The sequence below is a fragment of the Strigops habroptila genome, chromosome 1 (genome assembly GCF_004027225.2).
Source record: "Strigops habroptila isolate Jane chromosome 1, bStrHab1.2.pri, whole genome shotgun sequence".
Lineage (NCBI taxonomy): Eukaryota > Metazoa > Chordata > Aves > Psittaciformes > Psittacidae > Strigops > Strigops habroptila.
The window spans coordinates 33,388,467-33,409,529 of record NC_044277.2 but is presented as its reverse complement, the minus strand read 5'-3'; the positions used below and the strand labels follow the sequence as shown (position 1 = coordinate 33,409,529).

Here is a 21,063-nt window from a genome sequence, read left to right as displayed (position 1 = left end):
TTTATATATATCAGCAATATAACGTAAGTCAGTATTTTGAAATCTGCTACTGGCTTGATGGCAAAAGTATGAAAATAGACCACAAACTTCTCAGTCTGTTAAATTTCTTACAGTTTTGCAACTCTTAATTTCCATCAAGCCTTAGACAAGCTTTTTAGAACAACTACATTGTTTCATTATTGGTTATAAGAGAATTTTCAAAGTGCTGACCCATGTCATTCATTATATAGCAATCTTTCTGGTACCCTTTAGAGCCTGCCATTGCAGTACAATGTTGAGGTTTCTGTTGCAATTAAAGCTGCCATACCTGAGGTAGCGCTGTGATTCCAGCAATAGACCCTGTCTATACACTGCTTTAATGCAGATTTACAATGACTTCCAGGTACCTTACTGCTGCCCTTCAATACACTATCTCCTGTACTGGCCAATCCTTAAATTTGGTTTTTCAGGCTCTGCGGAACCTAGGGATAACAGGCAGGTACAACTGTTATCATGAAAAGTATGTCAGCATTTGGCATTTTATTTCCTGGGAAGGGGACAAGAACCTTAATTCTGTCACTGGAAGGAATACCTTTGAATGTGCAATTTGAGAGAGTATGTAGACAAAACACATTTGTAACTGACAGAAATTACTTTTAGGGTACCATCTTTGAGATGAGTTTAATACCACTAAAAGTTAGCGTGCTTACTATGACAAACCTTTTTTGACTACCATGCATGCCACTGACAAATGGGATACCATCCAGAGGGACCTCGACAGGCTTGAGGAGCGGCCAATGTGAACCTCATAAAGTTCAATAAAGCCAAGTGCAAGTTTCTTCACCTGGGTTGGGAGAATCACCCGTATCAGTACAAGCTAGGTGGTGAACTGACTGCAAGCAGCCCTGCCAAGAAGGACTTGGGGATACTGGTGGATAAAAAATTGGACATGAGCCAGCAATGTGCTCTTGCAGCCCAGAAAGCCAAATGTATCCTGGACTGTATCAAAAGCAGCGTGACCAGCAGGTCAAGGGAGGTGATTCTCCCCCTCTACTCTGCTCCCATGAGACCCGACCTGGAGTTCTGCATCTAGCATTGGGGTCACCAGCACAAAAAAGGTATGGATCTGTTAGAGCAGGTCCAGACGGCCACAAAAACTCTCAGAGGGTTGGAACACCTCTCCTATGAGGAAAGGCTGAGAGAGTCGAGGTTGTTCAGCCTGAAGAAGAGAAGGCTCTGGGAAGATCTTATTGTGACTTTTCAACATATAAAGAGGATTTATAAGAAAGATGGGGACAGACTTTTTACCAAGGCCTGTAGAGATAGGACAAGGCCTAAGGGGCAATGGTTCTAAACTAAAAGATTTAGAGTAGATACAAGGAAGAAGTCCTTTACAGTGAGGTTGGTGAGACACTAAACAGGTTGCCCAGGGAAGCTGTGGATGCCCCACCCCTGGCGTGTTCAAGGCCAAGTTGGACAGGGCTTTGAGCAACCTGGTGTGGTGGAAGGTGTCCCTGCCTGTTGCACGGGGGGTAGAATTAGTTGATCTTTAAGGTCCCTTCCCACCCAAACCACTCTATGACTCTATGAAATGCTCTTTACTATACTGGGCAATTTGTGTGTCAATGTATTTCTTCACAAAGCATTCCTGCCTACTCTTTAGCTCACTTGTACTACAGCAAAATCTAGTCATCCCAAACAGAAGCCCTGGCACCAAACAGTAAAATACTGTGTGGAGTTCATACTGGTTACTAGTTCACAAGTACAGACATCTGAAACACTGCCATGATTCATGATGACTGATATGTCCTTCTGCTCTAAATGTTGGGGTGGTTTTTTAACCTGTGGTTTTAAAAAATGGACTTTACTTGAAATGTGTGAGTAACTCAAACTGGAACAATTACAACTAACAAAAATAATACAAAATAAAAAACAATAGAAAACTAACAAATACAATGGAAAACTGGAAAGTTTTCTTGGACAACTGCAATGTTTTTTTGCCCTTTTTTTCTTTAAAGTTGTTTGAATACACACATTTTCTAATTGTGTCAGCAGAGAGAACATTCACGCCAGGGTGTTCCTGAGGACTAAGACATTCAAGAGACCAAGCTGAAGCATTGTTAGAAAGCCAAATACAGCTGTACGCAATAACAACTACTACAATCACCAGACTTGGCTGTCTTTTTTCCCTCTTGAGTACTTTATGACAGAATTATCATCCTTGTACCTCTAGATACCATCCTTATCACCATTATCATCCTTATCTGTAGATGAGGGGACTAAGGCAAGTGATCAGGAATTACAAAGTAGTGGCAATCACAAAAATGGACCTTATGTCGCACTGCCTACGCAAATATGTATGTAAACCACATGCGTTAGAAAGGTGATTAGTACATAATGCCAGCAAAGGCTTACCCTGTAAATGGTCAAAGCTTGAAGCAAGGTTCAGACACAAAATAATCTGATTTTTAGTATGCAGAAAAGTTGAGCAAGCTTTTCTCTCTGGTGATTACATTTTCACAATCCTCTTCCTCCACCTCCTTGGTCTGCCTAGCTGTGCCTCTGTAGATCCCCCAACACCCATCACTGACTGTGGACCTTCATACAACTTAGTTAAGTTTAAATCTAGGCAACATCATACCTGTCACACCTACCCAAAGCTGGCTCCATGACATTTCCACAAGGTATGAGAATAAATTATGGACTTCCATACTGCTAATAGTGGGCAACCTGCTCTCCCAGCTTGCTCTGGAGCTTGCTCAAAGCCTGCACTTAAGGGCTGGCTTGCATCCAAGCACTTCATTTGTTAGATTACTTGACTCTAGGACCAGATGTGCTGTAGTGCTTTCAGAAAGAGGAGCATTTTACTCTACAGTGGTCATGGCTCTTTGAGATGTGCAGTAACCTGCACACAATAAGTCTGCTGAATGTTATTATTCAATAATGTGTATTATCATAATGCCCATGATCCCGAATCATGCTTCAGAGTGCTACTGTGCTAAAAGTTACCAGCCTGAGTCTGTGGCATATTAAAGTACTAAGGTCTGAAGGGAAATAGTTTCCCTCTCTCCTTCAGATTAAAGAAACAGAACATATGGCTGTATTGCTTCAAAGGCATTCCTACAGGGCACTGCATGGTTCGCTGGGGCCATAGCTGTGTGCATGGTCACTGAAGGACCTGGGAGGAAAGTCACTTAGTCTCCTGTGGTGTTACTGATACCTACAAAGAAGAAAATTTTCAGGCTGATGAAAAGAAGAATATATGTCCCTGTCATGAAGAAAAGCTCTCCTTGAGGTCCAGAAGTGATTTATATGGTGCATTTGCTTCCAGCAGCAGGGAGGCAGCCTAGTTTCACCTGTAAGAACTGAAGGCAAAGGCCAAAGAGGGACTAATGTTAAGGAAGTTTTGGTCTGTGACCAAGGCTTCATAGTTGCTGTGCTAGATTTTAGTTGTTCCCTTTCTTAGGCCTGAGCTTTCACTGCGAAGGAGCACCTCTTCTTGGAGCAATCCCTTTAGTGCTTGGTGCTAGTACAGAAGGTATCAGTAACTGCTCTAGCGCCATGAGTCTGCATTGCAATGTGGGCCTTAGAGGTCCTTTATATTTCCTTAGAGAGCAGAAGGGCCCTGCATACTGCTGGGTGCCAGACATCCTGGTCACATTTCAAGTAGAAAAGCTGCCCTCCACACAGCCCTGAGCTTGCAAGGGAATATGAGGGAGAGGTAGTGTTGATAAATACTGATGGTCCAGTGACTGGGAACTACAAACAAGGAGAGCTGGCACATCCACAAAGTAAATTATGCAGGAAACAACCCACGAAAATCAGTTTTCAAAAAAAATACCTGGCAGTTAATTTCTCCCTATCAACTTCTAGGTCTGAGTAAATCCAAACTAGCAGTTACAGACTTGCAGGAGTCCTGGAAGGATTTATTGCCATATGAGTAGAGGAGATTTACAGGTAGAGGGAGGAGATTTACAGGGTAAACATAGAGCGTGAGCGCGCAAGGATGTAAATGCTGTTTATTCTCCACTTTAAACTGTGAAAAGATGCATATAGGTAAGTCAGTATCTTCATGCCTCATGAGAGCCAGGTATGTTCCCATATGTGTAAAGGTGGGATTTGTAAAATGTTCTCTATTCTAACTTTAGTTAATGGAATGAAGAGGCAGGAGAATTCAAGCAACACAGACAGCTGCTCTTGTGCTGCTCCTCAGCATGGGAGGCCCGATCCCTATACCGACCCCTGATGAACACACCACTCGTCACTGGTCTCTTCTTGGACATTGAGCTGTTGACCACAACTCTTTAAGTGTGACCACCAATTCTTTATCCATCAGGTGGTCTCTCCATCAAATCTATGCTTCTTCAAATTAGAGACAAAGATGTGCAAAGCATTTAACGCTGTTCTGCATGACAAGTCCAGGTAGATGATGTCAGTCGCTCTTCCCTTTCCACCAACACTGCAACCCCACCACATAAGGCCACCAAGTTTGTCAGGCATGATTTGCCCTTAGTGAAGCCATGTTGGCTGCCACCAATCACCTCCTTTTTCCTCATGTGCCTTAACATAGTTTCCAGGAGGATCTGCTCCGTGATCTTGCCAGGCACAGAGGTGAGACTGACTGGCCTGGAGTTCCCCAGGTCTTCTTTTTTTTCCTTTTTGAAAATGGGTATTATGTTTCCCTTTATCCAGTCAATGGGAACTTCAATGGACTGTCATGAATTCCTAGATATGATGGATAGTGGCTTAGCCACTCCATCCACCCTCAGGTAGAGCTCCATGCACTCCAGATGGTCACCGACACAGAGGGCAATACCTCCTCCCCATCTCTCCTGCCTCTCCCAAAGAGCCTGTATCTTTCCATTCCAAAACTCTAGTCATCGGAGGCATCCCACCAGTCTCCACGATGTCAGTTGGATCATAGCCCTGCAGATGTGTGCACACCTCTAACTCCTCTTGTTTATCCCCATGCTATGTTCGTTTCCATAGAGGCATTTAAATTGGGCCCCTGATGAAGCTGATTTACTGGATGGAGTGCCTGGAATTAATTTGTGCTGCTCTTTGGATGCTCCTCTGCTGACCTGCAATCCCCCTCCAGGCTCTGGGAATCTCTTGCCAATACTGACATCAAACTGGTAGGAGTTGGATGAATTGAAGTTCCCCTCTCCCCCACAACTTTAGTTTAAAGCTCTCTTCACCACCTTGGCAAGACTGAGGTCTAGACTGCAGCCTCTCCCTTCAGCACCTCTGTCTGGGCAGAAGCATCAGCCACTGCTGGGGTAGGTGGTGCAGATCCCCCAACTGGAGCTGCAGCCCTTGCGCTCAGATGAGTGCCCACCATTCCGCCTTAGGGTCAGGTAGGACAAGTGCCCTTGACCTGTGTAGATGGTCACAGAATGGTGCCAGTTGATAGGTTATTGGACTTCAAGTCTCTCCACTTGGCCGGTGGAATCCCTCCTTTGAAGAGGTGCCCTCCTGCACAGACTGCTGTGCCATGCCACGTTTGTCCATCCTGGTCACAGCGCTCCCAGTCACTCGTCCCTAGGGCTGCCTTTGTGGGAGTGGTGCTGGCTGCCATTACTCATGGCGTTGCCTGGACTCTTATGAGAGCTGCTGGCTCCTGGTGGGTCTCAGTGCTCCCCTGAGGTTTCCCTGGTTCCAGATTGACCCCCATACACCACGATCCCTCACTCTGCTGTGGAATGCGCCTGCACTGGAGCTGATTGCCTTGGTGAGTGATGAGATAGGTAGATGTCATGTTTCAGTCACATCATCAAGTTGCTAATTTCCCTAAAACACTGGAGCATACATCCTAAAATACCTAATATGTGTAATTGCTCCACATATACCATTAAAATATTATACCTTATTATCCCTATCACAACATAATCAGCATGTAAAATCACACACTCTTTTCTGATGAGATAACTCTGGTTCTCTTGAGACCGTTACATCAGTGTAGTTATTCCCTTCTTCATGCTATTAGAATTCTACCATAGAACACAGTATGAGATATTTAGATGAAGATTTTCAATACTGAAAACTTAAACTTCCTATTTTGAAGTCAGATTTTGGAATCTAGATTTTGAGAACACTGCACGATTTTCTACTGTTTGTCTTAGTATACTTCTATAATTTCATTATGAAATTACCATTAATACAAGAAAACATTGTTTATGATGGTACTTAGATCAAATTATATGTTAGTAAACATTAATATTTTCCTTCCAGTATGTTAAAAATCTTGCCATGCTTCTTTAACATGATGTTTAAGAAATGTTCCTTCAAGATCTGATATTTGCTATTATATCAATTTGGAATTAATTACTCCAAATAAATCTGCGTAAAGTGAAGGAAATAAGCCATCTGTTCTACTTTTTCTCAAAATAATAAACTAAGAACTAGTACAAACTGAGGGTGCAGTAACTAATTGTAAATCTAAGTGGAGCTCACATATTCGTAAACAGAATACTGACTTCAGAGCTAGACAGTGAGATATGACTGAATTTTTTTCATTGAGTTTGAACAATGCCAATTACAAATACTACTACTATTAATAGTAGTAGTACTAATATGCTAGTAGTAGTACTAGTATGTAGTACTATAGTAGTACTATTAATAGTATTAGTATTACATAAAGAGTAACAAATAGGAAATTAGATGATTCATTTACCTGGCTGTATCCCCTACGAAATTAGAATGGGTAAACTAGTTTGCAACTGATACGCATTGGCATCGATTCACTTTATACAGACTAAAAAATGGCTGCTGAAATTTAGAATTTAACCTAATAACATTAAATAAATCTCTAGGTTGAGCTCAAGCAGTGCTTCAGAGATCACTGCTGCAACTCTGCCCTTTGCATTCAAAATGTTATATCAGTCTTCTGCAGTTTAAAAGAAGACAAAATACTTTCTCCCTAACTTGGATAGCAAGAGAGCTGTTCTGATTAGAGCTTTCTGGAACACATTTAATGAAAAGAAGATTTTTATTAAAAAACATTAACTTGAGGTATCTGGAAAAATGTGCATCATAAGCCAAAGTTATGACAGATGACTGCCTGCCCATAAACCCAGCCTCTCTCTGTGCCAGGAAGGGTTCCCTCTGAGCCTGGGTGAGCCAGAGAGCATCGGCTTTCAGTTTCCCACTTTGAATTATGCCTAGACCTAAAGACATGTCTACACTGTGGGTTAGACAAGTTCCAAGTCTAGCTTTGCCCATCTTCATACTATTTCTGGGCAAGGATGCTCAAGCTCTGTGGCTCACTGGAAATGTTGCACACAAACTTCTTGATTCCTAACAACTCAGATGCTTGTGCACGTGAATTGGAAAGCTTATGCCTGAGCAGGGTCACTGCTAGATCTTCCAGACTCAGTCCTTCATTGGCAAGAACAGATGCTTTAAGCCCGAGGTTCAGCCAAGCCAAATTGCCCGCAGTTTTCATGGAACTCTGTCAACTTGCAGGGCAGCCTGAACTTCCAAACCACCAAGCAAGAACTTTAGGTTTCTGAGATGGCTGCAAGGAATCTGCCCTGAGGTCACAGGCCTTGGGAACCAGGCAGGCCCTGCTAATAACGATGATGCTCACAAGAACGACAAACTGCGGGTCCAGGATGGCATATTCCTTCAAAAACAATATGTGTCTGTGGCACGCTTCAAAATCCCTGTCATTTCTGCTGAACTGAAAGCTCAGTCTGTGGCCAACTCCAGTGTCTACATGCTGCTTCCCACAAAGTACAGGCTCTGTTATGCCCCTTCCCTGTGTACTTCTCTGAAGACTTCACTGCAATCCACAAGCACAAATCTACTCCTTGGCACACTGAACATGCTCTTCACTCCCTTGGACAGGGCAGGATCTTTCAGATTTGAGCTTGTGTTCCTCAGAAATAAGAACACAGAGCTCATGCAAGAACATGAACACAACTGCTCACTCCTAAGTGTCTCTGCGTATGAAGATGACAACTAGGGTATAGACATATACCACGACACTTGAGTTTGAAGACACAAGACATACTGGCTTGTTATGGGGGAATGCAAAGAACCAAGCAGTGAGGTCCACTGCTTCCATGAACCATGTGAATCAGTACTTTTTTCATGCACAGCTTCAAAGTTCTTCAGTGAATAAACTGCTATGCTGTACTGTTAAGGCTGTAACATGCCAATCAGCAGAAGATAATCTACTACTCCCGAAATGTGGTTGATTGATTATCTGCCATTAAAGTCAGTGATGCTGCAAAACATGTACAAAGAAGTAGCAACAAGTCTACTGGCTACGCACAGCAAATGAAAACACACGGAATTTTGTTGAAGATGATGGTAAGATACAGTAGTACTTTATGCTTTGAATAAAATGAAATATAACCAGAAATCAGAAACAGATTGGGAAAATAACTAGCATTGTTGTACTTTTCTAAAATCTGAAAAATCAGTCCTATACATGAAACTCACTAATGGTGCTTCTTATATCCCAAACAATCATATCTTTACATATAGCTACCTCAATGAAAGAAAATGCTGCTTTAAAGTTTAAAGAAATCTTCTATTTTATTGTAAGTATAAGAAATAAATACTCCACTAAGGAATGGAATCAAAAATAAAGCACATTAAATAATTTCATTACATTCTAAGATGCCAAATCATCTGTGAGTGGTTTCTTTTTAGATGAAAAGAAATCAAAATATAGGACAGATGTTGGACAAACCACATTTGAGGTCTATCACACACTGGCATTTTTCAAATGATTTTGGCTCATCTATTAAATAAGGTGTATTTTGCTTGATTTTGAAAAGGGAAACATCAGGAAATATTTAAAGGCCAATTGCTGCCAATTAACTTTGATCAGCAAAAGTTGCATTTGAATCTTTTAGATTCTTTTGCCTGTCTGGAATAACACACTATTCTAAAATCTAGCAAAACAACAACTTGATGATTAATGTGTGTTGGCAGCCCTACCACAAGCTTGCTTAACAGCTGGATTTTAAATAAACAGCTGTCTTCACTATGATGGGAAAGAAATCTGACTGTTTTCATGTTTTCGTGCTGTTAAAATATGATCAGAAAATGCTTTTTTCCCTTTTAAGATGAAACAGCCAGGCATTATGGTGACAGACTCTTTCAGCAGTTCAGATAGTTTTAGAACTATCTCACAAGCATTACCAAACCAGAGCCTGCCTAGTCTGAAAAAACCCTTGGCATGATGACACCAGCTCCTTGCCACATGCCACAGGGTTGAGGCATGCACAGCAGAGAAACCCTAGCATGTAACAAATAGTACCTGTCACCAGGAAAGGCAGAGGACCCCCAGTAAACAGCCCATGGAGACAGACAGTGTATACAGCATTAATGATTTCCCTCAGGGTTAAGGTAATACTTGCCCACAGTGGGATGTAAGTGAGAAATCTGTACCCAGCCATTAACTGTTTATAGATGCTGAGGTTTAATATTTAATGGCCTGTGCAGACTATTGAATTCTAAAGTTTATAGATGCTTTTGGTGTATCCACTTCTCAACCTTTTCTACTGTGGTCATGAAAACTAAGACCTGTGAGGACAAAACTCCACCATTTAAACTACTGTAACCTTTGAATGCCAGTGTGGCCATTTATTGTAAATATTATTATATATCCTAATGACTAAACAACACAGATATTTTCTAAATGTTTTCACATTAAAACTGTGAAACCAAAAATAACTGCCAAGCCATCTAACACCACATAAAAAGAGACAAATATTAAATCACCTTTATGTGTTTCAAAAGAATGAACACTTACTTCTAAATCATTAAAGAATAGATGAGTGTCTGCCAAATTGAAAATCATCTCTTCCATTCGGAGTCCAAGAGACACAGAAGTGGGTGGATCCTTAAATAAGAAATTAAGCGAGTACACCATCAATACCATGCCTAACACACATACCAGAATACAAACTGAAAGAACTACTTTTCAAGGTAGATTATATGACGTATTAAATGCAACATCCACTTCTTCAGTTTAACTTCAGTAGCTCTCTAATCCTGTACTATAACACTTACTAGTAACACTCAAAAATACAAATTTAACCTGAGTGATACCATGATTCTGCAGTGGAACGTCTGTGGTCACCCTTGTGCATCCCTGGCATGGGGTCTCTGCCCTCTGTGCAGAAAGGCCAAATCCATTACACTTACAATTTCTGCAGATTTTACAACTCTTTAGAAATTTTATGATCAACCAGGGGCACGATAATGCTATTGTTACTCAAAATAAACTCTCCCTGGTCACAAGCGAAAGGATTCAGTCCTGGGAATACCTAGTGACTTTAAAGCAAATCACCGTTAATGTTTTATTTGCAAATGGCAATTATATTTAAAACTGCTCCTTGATTCTCCACAAAACGATGCTTTAATTATGCTTTCAGCTTGGCCCACACATGCAGAGTGAACAAGTCTATTGTTTGTTATTAATACATAACACACTTTAACTTCTCTACAGAAATTACCATAACAACTTATTCCTTACTGAGCTAATAAACTCAAAAAGCATGTTCAGCATTGTGGTTACCAAATGCATTGCAGATGTTTGTCTTCTTGTGATTTTTTTGTGTTTTATATATTTTCAATCTAAAAAATTGAAATGAAAGTCTGATATACACACTTGATATAGAGTTTCTCCTTTATAATGCCAAGTATATCCAAGTGCACAGAAGCATGAGTTTGAAAGAACATGTTATATCATCTCATGACACCCTCTATTAACAATGTTAGTTAGGAATTATATTTTAAATAGAACTGCAGAAGTGACAACCCATATTTTACTTAAAATAAGTTAATATTCTAAACCTGATGACAACTTAAATTTAAAAAACAAGAGATGTAGTCCATAGTTTCTTTTTCCACCTCTCAATCAAATTAATAGGTGTTTCAACATGATCTCTGAACTTTCAAACATTTTTTTCTGTAACTACTAGTTAAAGGGTAAAATGTGTCAGTAGCAAGGAGTTGGAAAAGAATGGTGATTTGGCAACCTGTTTGCCTTCTGGAAACAGGAAAACCCAAGTAAAACTAACCAGAAAAAGTATTTTGGAAAGAAGCATTTAGAAACAAAGCTACATAGAACAGGCGAAACATCTCTTCCTGAATTCGCACACATTATGAGCAAATAAGTTTTCAAGTATACAAAAGAAAAAAAAATAGCCCTAATAAATGGGAAAGAAAAATTGCATCATGCTATTTTGATGAACTTTGCCCTTAAAAATAAGCTTTCTATTTAAACTGGCATTGCCAAAAAAAGAATAGTTGGCTTCTTAATTCAAACGGAAAGACTTTAAAATATGAACAGAAGTATTCTGTCCCTCTGTTTTAATATTGCTCTATTTGTAGACCTGTCTTCCTTTCTTTTACTTTTGTAGGCATGTGAGGTGGAAAGCAGGTGAGATTTTCTCTCCAGCTAGACCTGAGGCTACTTTTGCCTCTGACATTCCTGTTTATCTTTGTCCCCAGTTAGCACCCCAGCATCCTTCATAGCTCGTCAGTCTTTTTTTTTTTTGTTTTAAACCAGACAATGATTTCTATTGTGCCTGAGCCCTAACAGGAGTCATCCCACAGAAGTCTCTGCTCTAGTTATCAGGAGTTAGATGGACCAAGGGTCTAAGCTGCAAATGAAGATCACTAGCTACATCTTGATTATCAACTGCTAATGTAACAAAGTAAAACTAATCCCATTCTGAGTTTCCATCCATAAATAGGAATATTATTTTCAAAAGCAGAATAAATGGGCAGATGGAGCATGATATTTGTCATGACCCAAATGGTTATTTTTAAACAGATGGTTGTGAATACATATTTTAAGTTTCAATGTACACACGATTTAAATATTTTTCTTAAACATTTTATCACGCTTCTGAGCCTGAAAAAATGTTTTTTTGTAAAGCTTTCTGTGAACCATCTCACTCCCAGGTATTTTTTAACTGGCAGACAAAACAGAATGGGTAGTTCTCTGAAGTAGTACTAAAATAATGCCATTTATTAGGTTAATTTAATTGGGAGAAGAACAAATAAGAAGATCATTGGCACCTACTGAAAACGTCAGATTAAATACCACAGGAGCTAAGAGAAGAAACAAAACAGGTAGCTTTTCAACTCCTTGACTTAATTGACTTGACTTAAAACAATCTTTTTCTATAGGAAGTTCCACTTAGCATAGAAATGATGTTAAGCTGCAGCTCTGGATACCCACATATTTAACAGAGACAAAAGTCTTATCTGCATTAGTGTTATAAATACCTGCGTAGTCACGAACTTGCAACTGCCCTAGTAAAAAGCACAAGAGTGTGGGTTTAAGGCACTGCAGCAGATTAAACCCTGATGTCAGACATTACAGTGGGGGCTGAAAACTTCAAAAAAAGACAAGGCTAGAATAAGGTTTGGTTTTTTTTTTAAATAATCCCACACTGAACCGTCTTTTGCAATTTTAAGCCACTAATTGCTAACTAATTACTGTGAGGTGTCACACAATGAGGAGGAAAGCTAACAATCTCTTCTTGTTGATTGGGATTTGCAGGTTCAGTTGGAGTGTCTTTTCAGGTATGGTCAAAATCAGGTACAAACCTCTGAGGGAGGTACAGTTTAGCTAAAGAAAAGAAATACCAATGTTAAACTGCTTAAGCGGGCCTTTGTTTCGAATACTGGTACTGGAGCCAAAACATTGTCTGTATGTCATTTCTAAATTCTACCCACTTGATTTCTTTGTTTTGTGGAGAAACAAGAAGCTGAAAAACAGGAAAGTTCACTTTGGGTACAAGGCTTATTTTCCACTTAAGCCTACAGGTCACAAATGAAGGGTTAAGTGAAACCAGGCTTTGTTTTTCTCAATCTCTAAAATATATTAAACCACATTAAAATAGCTTATAATTTAAAGGAAAATTCTTCTAAAGCCTCTGAATATAAATGCTTTCGTGGAGAATGGAAATGTACATAAAGACCACAGTATTCTAGTGCCAATATTAAGACATATTTCCACCTGCTCCAAGAGACTAAACAAGGGCTTCAACTTTTTCCAAATTCCAAAACTTAATCATTTGATATCTGTCTCAAAACATAATTTTTGAGGTCTTAGAAGCCCTAATGTCAATTAAGTAACAGATAACTTTGATCAAAAGATCTCTCACTGTACATATATAAAAAAAATCCAAATGCAAATGGAAATATTTCATTTAGTTTTGTTTCTTTTTTTTTTTCTCTTCTGGAAGGACATGTCATATTCTTACACTAGTCACATACATTTCATGGAATTCACAAAAATGAGATCACCCTTAAATAAAAATGTAGCAGATTATACCAGGACTGTGCAAACTGAAAAACAAAGGCATAATTTTGTTCCAACAAAGCTGAAGGACAAAAGCAGGTAGAAAGCAGAGTACAACAGCAGCAAAAGAAGAGCAGGTGATAAAAACAGATGAGAAAGTAAGAATATACAGAAAAGGGTGGCACAAGAAGTTAGGAGGAAAAAAGAGAATAAGGAAAAGAAAATCAATCTCTTCAGCAGCAGAGCTGCTCATCATTCATAGTCATTCACCGTGAAACTCACTCAGGCATTATGAAAAGAGATGAATGCCAAGTTGCCAAATCCCCTATTATTTAATGATGATATTTTTGTTTGTTTGAAGATTCAGCTTTTGTATTTTAATGATTATGTGAGCAGCTTAGATTTAATTTTTTAAAAAGGCATTTCTAGCCCTCACTACAGTGCAGAAACATATGAGAAGGTGTTGTCAGATTGCTCAGAAAGCAGAATACAGGTGAAATGAACAAAAATTCCCCTCATTTTTTTTTCCACATTGGCTTATGATATGTATTTCTGATTTTAAAGGCCAGAAATTATTAGAAAACAGTCTTTTAAAAAATGTGCACCTCCCATTGCTGCAAATAAGCCCTACAATATGACAGATACACATTTTAGCATGCTTGCTTTGAAAATTTGACACAATCTTTCTCTAATGTCTATGGAAATTGCTAACTGTTATCTGCAGCTATCAATAAGCCAAGAGAAATTGTGATATGAATGAAATTAAAAAAAAAAAAAAAGGCAAAAATGGCACACTTCCATGACTGCCTCAGAGCCAAAGACATGCACATTGCTGCCCCTCTACCAAAAAGATCTAATATTTATCCACAGAATAAGCAGTAATGCCGTCATCCCTCTTAACAGCAATGGTTGGTTGTCATTTAGCAATGAAGAAGTATCCTGCCACATGCCATGCAATGAAAGCCAGCTGGGTGAAAGCTACATCTCAAGTAAACAGTGACTGCAGTGATGGAGCTGCCATCAGGAGTCATCCACCTCCTGGCAGCATACATATTTATATCTCCTTGCAGCTGAGTACTAGCCACTTGCCCCAGCCTCAAGCATCCAGCGAGAAAGGTGTTTATGTTCAGGCCTCAATTAATGAAACCATTATAGGGAACTAGTAACAAATGGAAAAAATATGGTTGCACAAGTACTTTTACAGCAATGACTAATAAGGTTTTTCCAGCACTACTCTGCTGCCCAAAAGCAAAAAATGGAAAATAACTTTTGGTGAATGTTTAATACTCTATAAAGCTGTCATCTATATTATCCATACAATAATTGTTGAAGCATTTAAAGTTCCAGTGTCTTTTTGCTACATAAATATAAACTAATAACACCAAGGAAACCAAGGCTGCTGAATTAACTTGATTTTCCCTGCTCATGGCAGGGGGGTTGGAACTAGATGATCTTAAGGTCCTTTCCAACCCTTACTATTCTGTGATTCTATGATTTTCTGACACATAATGAAAAAAAGATAATTATAATCCTCAAACAGGTAAGCTGCTACTACAGCAAACATTTCCGAAAACACACTGCACCTAAACAAGCATGAAAGGTTGCAAAGCAGTACTGCTTTAGATTTTTATAACTCATAAAGCTGTTCGGAGGAATTCAGAACCTGACTCGGGCATGGACTGAATCAGTAGCAGCTTTGCTCTTCACTTAACTTTGTGTGGGGTGAAATCTTTTAGCAATAAATATAAGCTTTACAAGAAAACAGAGTGATTACATAAAGCCAGACAAAACTACCTGGTTATTCTTTACATGTAGAATTTTTTAAGGTTACTAAAAACTCACATTCTAGTTACGCCTCACATGAGGTGAACGTGAAATGGCATGACAGATTTTAGCACAAGCGGAGACATTAGCTTTCAAATACAATCCCGGAAAAACAAAGTTTAATCTCACAAGGGCATTCCATTCATAAACTATTCTTATTCACCTAAGACTGTGTTTTTCTTCTGAGAGTTATTGAGGAAACTCACAGTCTGTAGACATATTCATCAGTTCAGTTATGATTTACAGACTGTGCATAATAGAAAGATTTGACTCACAGGCAGACTTTCAAAAACATCAGTCAATATGTAGGTTAAAAAAAAAGTTAAGATAAAAAAAATTTAGACTAATCTGTCTGTGTCCAAAAGTATGCTTCCTCCTGCCTTCTCAATACAGAGCACAGTTCACTGTGGATCGCTCAGAACTAAAATGTTATTTTAGCAATCACTCTTGGAAGTTCTTCACTCTCTGAAGGTTGGTAAACCTTTGCAGATTTTGATGATATCAACAGGTTTCAGACATTCTGTACCTAGAAACCAAACCTCAAGTGGTCAAAGGATTACTCCCAATGCTATTTAATTATTTACTGAACATAAGAGCTGAGTAAATGCAAAGAACGGACATGTGAAACAGCTTTACTCCGTGATTTTTCTGTCTTGCAACACCAGTACCGGTTTGCCTCTAGAAAATCAACTAATGTTCTGGTCTTCTTTATGCATCAACTGTAAACCAGTAAATATTACTGAAAAATTCCATCAGTTTCTTGACACTTACCCTTCCATATCTGTTAGCATAGGACCCTGTAAGCAAGGAATGGAAAATGATGATTGTCTCATCCAAATCCCAAATGAATACTCTCTGTAAAAAGAGAATCAAATCAATGTGTTCCTCTGTGAAGCCAACACTTGAAACGGAAAGTTAAAATTGGAATCAGTAAGTGCACAAATGAGAAAATTGTATTGAAATGGTTATATATTAAAGCCTTAGTTTCCTCATCTTTTTTTTTTAGAACTAACAATTTTTTTCCAGGATAAGGTAATACAATCTGTTAGCTTTGTACTACAACTGCTATTATATCAAATTATTATTTTTAGAATAGAATTATTGTAAATACACACAGAAAATGAGATTGTACAATGTATTATTTTAAAGCCAGATGTGAGATAGAAATAGAAATAAAGGAAAACTGGCCTCTGAAAATTAAATCTTCAGGGTTTGAATTCTGTATTTCTGCAAGTCTTACAAAACAAAGTTAATGTAACTGATCTTGGAAATTACCTCTAAAACCAAAATAAATCAAATTGCTGCTAAGCACTTAAATCCTCTTAATCTATCTATGTTCATTTTTAATGGATTTTAGGCACCTGAAGAGTGAAAATTACAATCTTAGATGCTGCATGTGTAAGAATTTATGGCATCAGTAAATAATTCTTTCACTTACAACTAATGGAAAATATGTGTTTTAAATTTGTCCTCTGACCACACACAGAATGATATTTTAATGAAAAGAAAGTGTTCAAATAGAAGTATTTTAAATCCTGATGAGATTGTGTTTCCCATCATGACAAATGGGCTAAGATTTTGGAAAGGAAAAGTAATGCAGTGTGGACACTCATAGCTGTGGTGTGTCATTGGAGATGTGTTCTCAACATAAAGCATGGGCCACTGGGAGGAATGTGAACATAGCTTGAGAGAACAAAACCCACTATTGTGCTAGAAGTGTCTCCTGTTCGAACGCAAACCTTTCTTTGATGGGAAAAGCTTGCCTTTTTTTTTTTTTTTTTTGACCAAAAAAGAGAAAGAACTTCCCAGTATTTTTCAGACAAAGTATGCGCTCTTCATGAAGAAGATTTTTTAGATGAAAAACTCTATAGCTTCTACAAAAATAGTGTTAGAAAACAAAAGAAAGTGCGTTCCAATGCCACTTTATTTTTTATGTGTAAATATTACTTTTCTGTGAAAAAAAAAATAGCATCTGTAACAGGTCAAAGACATCTAATATAATGTACCTCTAGATCAGAGTCAGGTGGTGGTGAAGGATTATTGTTTCTTCTGCCACGTCCACGTGATTTCCCATCTGAACTACGACGCAATCTATCTGAATCCGAATCCTTAATGGGCGTTGATGGACTGTGGATTGTACTGTATTCTGCTGCGGTAAAGAAACATTTTTACCTTTCAGTTTAAACTTAAAAATTTTCAACTTGCTTTTTACACATGACACTAAACCCAGGATGTTCACTAAAGAGTCCTAACTAAAATAATTAAATCTACAATGATAAGTGGCAATACTGATACAGAAATTAATTCAATCAAGTTCAAGATATATGTAAAAACAGAGATATAAATTATTTCAGTAAACAAAAAGGAGTAAGTAAAAAAAAAATCTTAATTCCTTCAAATCATAGAGAAGAGTGTATCACTGCATAGAGAAGCTTAAATTCTAAATGAACAATTTTAAGGTACACCAGCTCTTTTTTAAAGAACATTGGTTTAATTCTAAGTTTTTTGAACATGCTTTAAGATAACCACTATGGTAGCTGGTAAGAAAAAAACATCCAGGCGTGAAAAAACCCCAAACATACAGAAAATGAAAAGTTTTCCAAATTGCCTGGTTGCAGGCACTTTACTTAGATCTCTACATTTGAGCCAGATTAATAGAATTCTTTCTAAATATGGCATAAAATAGAGTCCTTATTTTCCCAGGGTAAATTTAATTCATAAGTTTTAAATATGCATTAACTATGAAAAATAAATTTATAGTATTCTTCAAAGACCTACTCAACACTGAACTCTTCCAATGTGTAACTTCCAGACAAGATAGAATTCTTCATAAACAACATTGTATGCTAATTATTATGCTTCAGCAAAATTTATTTACAAAGATATTTACTGTTGAATAGGTAAAAAAGAATGATGATTTATGTACGTAACAACAACAAAGTTTTCCCAAAAACATGCTGGTTAGTTGGAAGATGTTTTGCTATTCTTAACATCCATAGACCTAGTAACAGTTAAGTGCTCGAACATTAACAAAGCGGACACTGAGCATAGACTATCCTTCCTAACTCATTTAACTAGAAGTACCATACTCCTCAGAAATGCAACACATTTTAAAATCTTTTTTCAAGACTTCCTTTCACAATCTTAAGTTCACAGAGAAAAGACTTATTTTGATGGTTATTGTTGATTTTTTTCCTAAAAAGCCCCCTTATTTTTGTGAAGGCAGCCAGAATTTTCAGCATAAGATGTATTTATTAATTTCACTTCTCAGTTAACATTAACTACTCTTTGGAGTTCAGTAGACGTGGATATTTGTATCAATATTGATTTTCTTTTTAATCAGCCTAGACCGAGGCATTCCAGTTTGAAAAGACAGGTATACTTCTCACACAAGTGATTCTTTCTCCTAAAAAAAAAAAAACACCCTGTAGAGGTCAAAGGTCAGATTAAGGAGGAGACTCTGGACATCTGTGTAACACCACATATGCACAATTACTCAAAATAATAACGGTTGCTTGTGCTGATTAAAAGGAAAAGGCCTTCAAATTCTCATGTTCAGCCTTTAAATCTACACTTAATGGAAATTAGTATATATTATATATTTCACATTATACTTTTACCTAAGTATCTCCAGCTACATTAAACAAAGCAGAATAACAAGTTAAGAGGTAACTCAAGGTAAAACAAAGAATCTTCAAAAGAGACTCAACCTATACATAAAAGAGTGATTCTGCGTATGTGACAAACAACAAAAACCACTCAGCCACATCAATCTACATAACTAAAGAGAAAGGTTTAAATGTTGAAGATCATGCACATTCCAATAATATGTATTTTTCCTATGAAAATGTATTCTTCAGAATATTTATTTAAACTTTGAATGCTGATTGCTCTTTCACCTACTGCACTTAAACGTAGATAAGAAATCATAACTCAATTAGTACTAATTTCCCAACCTTTTAAACTTAAATGAGTTTATCATCTGCTATACATTACTTTTATTATTAAAATCATTTAAAAAAAAGGAAAAAGAAAAAGAAAAGAAAGAAAACAATGCACAAAAGCTTTGAAAAAAATTATAACCCAGTAAATAAACTGATCAGAATTTCTTCAACAGGTATATTGGCCAAGGATGTTCCAAATATGTGCTCTAAAATTCAGATGTAATGAAAAATTGCATTTCCTATTGACTAGTATAAATTAGGGTTGCTCTTGATCTCCAACAATTTTTTTAGGAGTTTGGTTTTAGATTCCAGTTTTTTTAATTCTTTAATTCTCATAGAAATGATATGCCTAAAAGGTTTAAGTATTTAACTTGGGAGAGTAATAATAATACTAAGTGAAATGGGGATCAGAGAGCATGGAAAAAGTATAAAGAAAATTTCATGACAAATAAAACCAAGTAAATGTAGAAGAGCAAGGACAGAGAGCAGAGCATGGTGAGGGCAGGGATTAAAGTCCATTTGTAATAGCCATCCAGCTTTCCATTTTTGCAAGCACCTTCATTTAAGTATACTGCATTCAAAATTTCAAATACAGGGCTGCAAGTTTGGGTGGAGGCTCGTTTCCGTCTCCTTTTCATGCGTGCAAACTATCTGTCTGGATGGGCCAGACCCCCACCTGACAGAAAGACTCCTGAATCTACCCTGGGACCCCAAGGTTGGCTGGGCACACCTTAGCCCATCCTTCTTGGGACCACTGCACCTGTATCATTCCCAGATTTGTCCGTAATGCTCTTAAGGATCTCTTCAGGAAATCTACTCTGCTGCTTTAACAGCTGTGCTGCTAGAAACAGAACGTACAACTTCAGCATTCATTACAGCAATATAAGTTAGATCTGTGAAAGTGGAGGAAAAAAATATTCCCTTCTTTGTATCTGCATGCATTTGAAGACTGTTCTCAGATACCCTTTGATGTTAGGTTAAAGCTCCCTGATGATCTTGTTTTCCAGGTTCTGATTATTGCTCTCTCTAGTCTCTCTGAACTGGACACAGTAATACAAAGCAAAGTCAAGCAAAGCTTTACTTCCCATATCCTGCAGGCTACCCTCCCCTCGCTACCACTTAGCAGAAGACTATTTCCATTTTCTGCAATATTTTCAGTAAATGTTAGTTTCAGGATCCCTAGGCCATCTTCTGAGGAGAAAGCAACACCTAACTGCTCATTTCTCAAAGACCTGGCCAAATATTGCACATGAATACACAACATTACTAATACCTGGAGCTTCTGAGCCTACTCAGGAGAACAGCCTCTTATGAACAGTGTGACAGATGGCAGTAACCAATGGGGGAAAACGACAACGTGTGCAAGAAACTCACTCCGTGTATGTGAAGGGAAACCATAGCATGTACTCTTTGGATTAAGGCTCTGTGTGCACAGCTGGCCTACCAGCTCTCTGTCCAATGGTGGCACTCAGGTCCTCATAAGGAAACCCAACTAAAGAATCCAGTATACAGCTGAGCCTTGAGCCTCGACAAGCCCAAGCCCTGACAAATTCTGGAGAAAGATAAACAACAGCGGCTGAGGGTACTCAGTGTGCCACTAATATCTGGAGTACTCAGAGCGGTCCACAGGGAAAGGTAAAGCCTGGAAGGAGCTGCCAACATTCCCCATCCCACATTTGTGCAGTTCATCATTCCTGCCTAAATCTATACCTCACACCTGCTCCTATTCAGATCACATCTCCATTTTTTGAGTTCTCATCCTGTCTCCAAAGAACTCACAACCGCGCTCAGCATGGTGTCATCTACATATTTAATGGGCAAACACATTCTGTTCCGTCATCTAAATGATTAATGAAAATGCAGTCTGGTGCTAGGCCGAAGGCAGACACTGAGGAATGCTGCCATAGCCATCCTTCTATTTTAACAGTGAGCTCTCACTGACTTCTCTCTGTACCGGGTTTCCTAAACAGTTTTATGTCATTCTGCTGTAGTTTCTGCTGGACTGCTTTAGCCTATTTTGCGTATCAGCTTAAGTGA

General features: G+C 38.3%; 1 protein-coding gene across 1 annotated transcript in view; it reads right to left on the bottom strand.

The window, feature by feature from the left end:
- The window catches only part of EYA1 (EYA transcriptional coactivator and phosphatase 1), a 151,216-nt gene that overhangs the window by 28,433 nt on the left and 101,720 nt on the right, over positions 1 to 21,063 (bottom strand). Inside the window, exons 11-13 of the mRNA XM_030507115.1 lie at positions 17,089 to 17,231; positions 15,854 to 15,937; positions 9,749 to 9,838 (exon numbers count right to left, since the gene is read on the bottom strand). Of these exons, the coding sequence (XP_030362975.1) occupies positions 9,749 to 9,838; positions 15,854 to 15,937; positions 17,089 to 17,231 (317 nt within the window). The remainder of the gene's footprint in view (positions 1 to 9,748; positions 9,839 to 15,853; positions 15,938 to 17,088; positions 17,232 to 21,063) is intronic.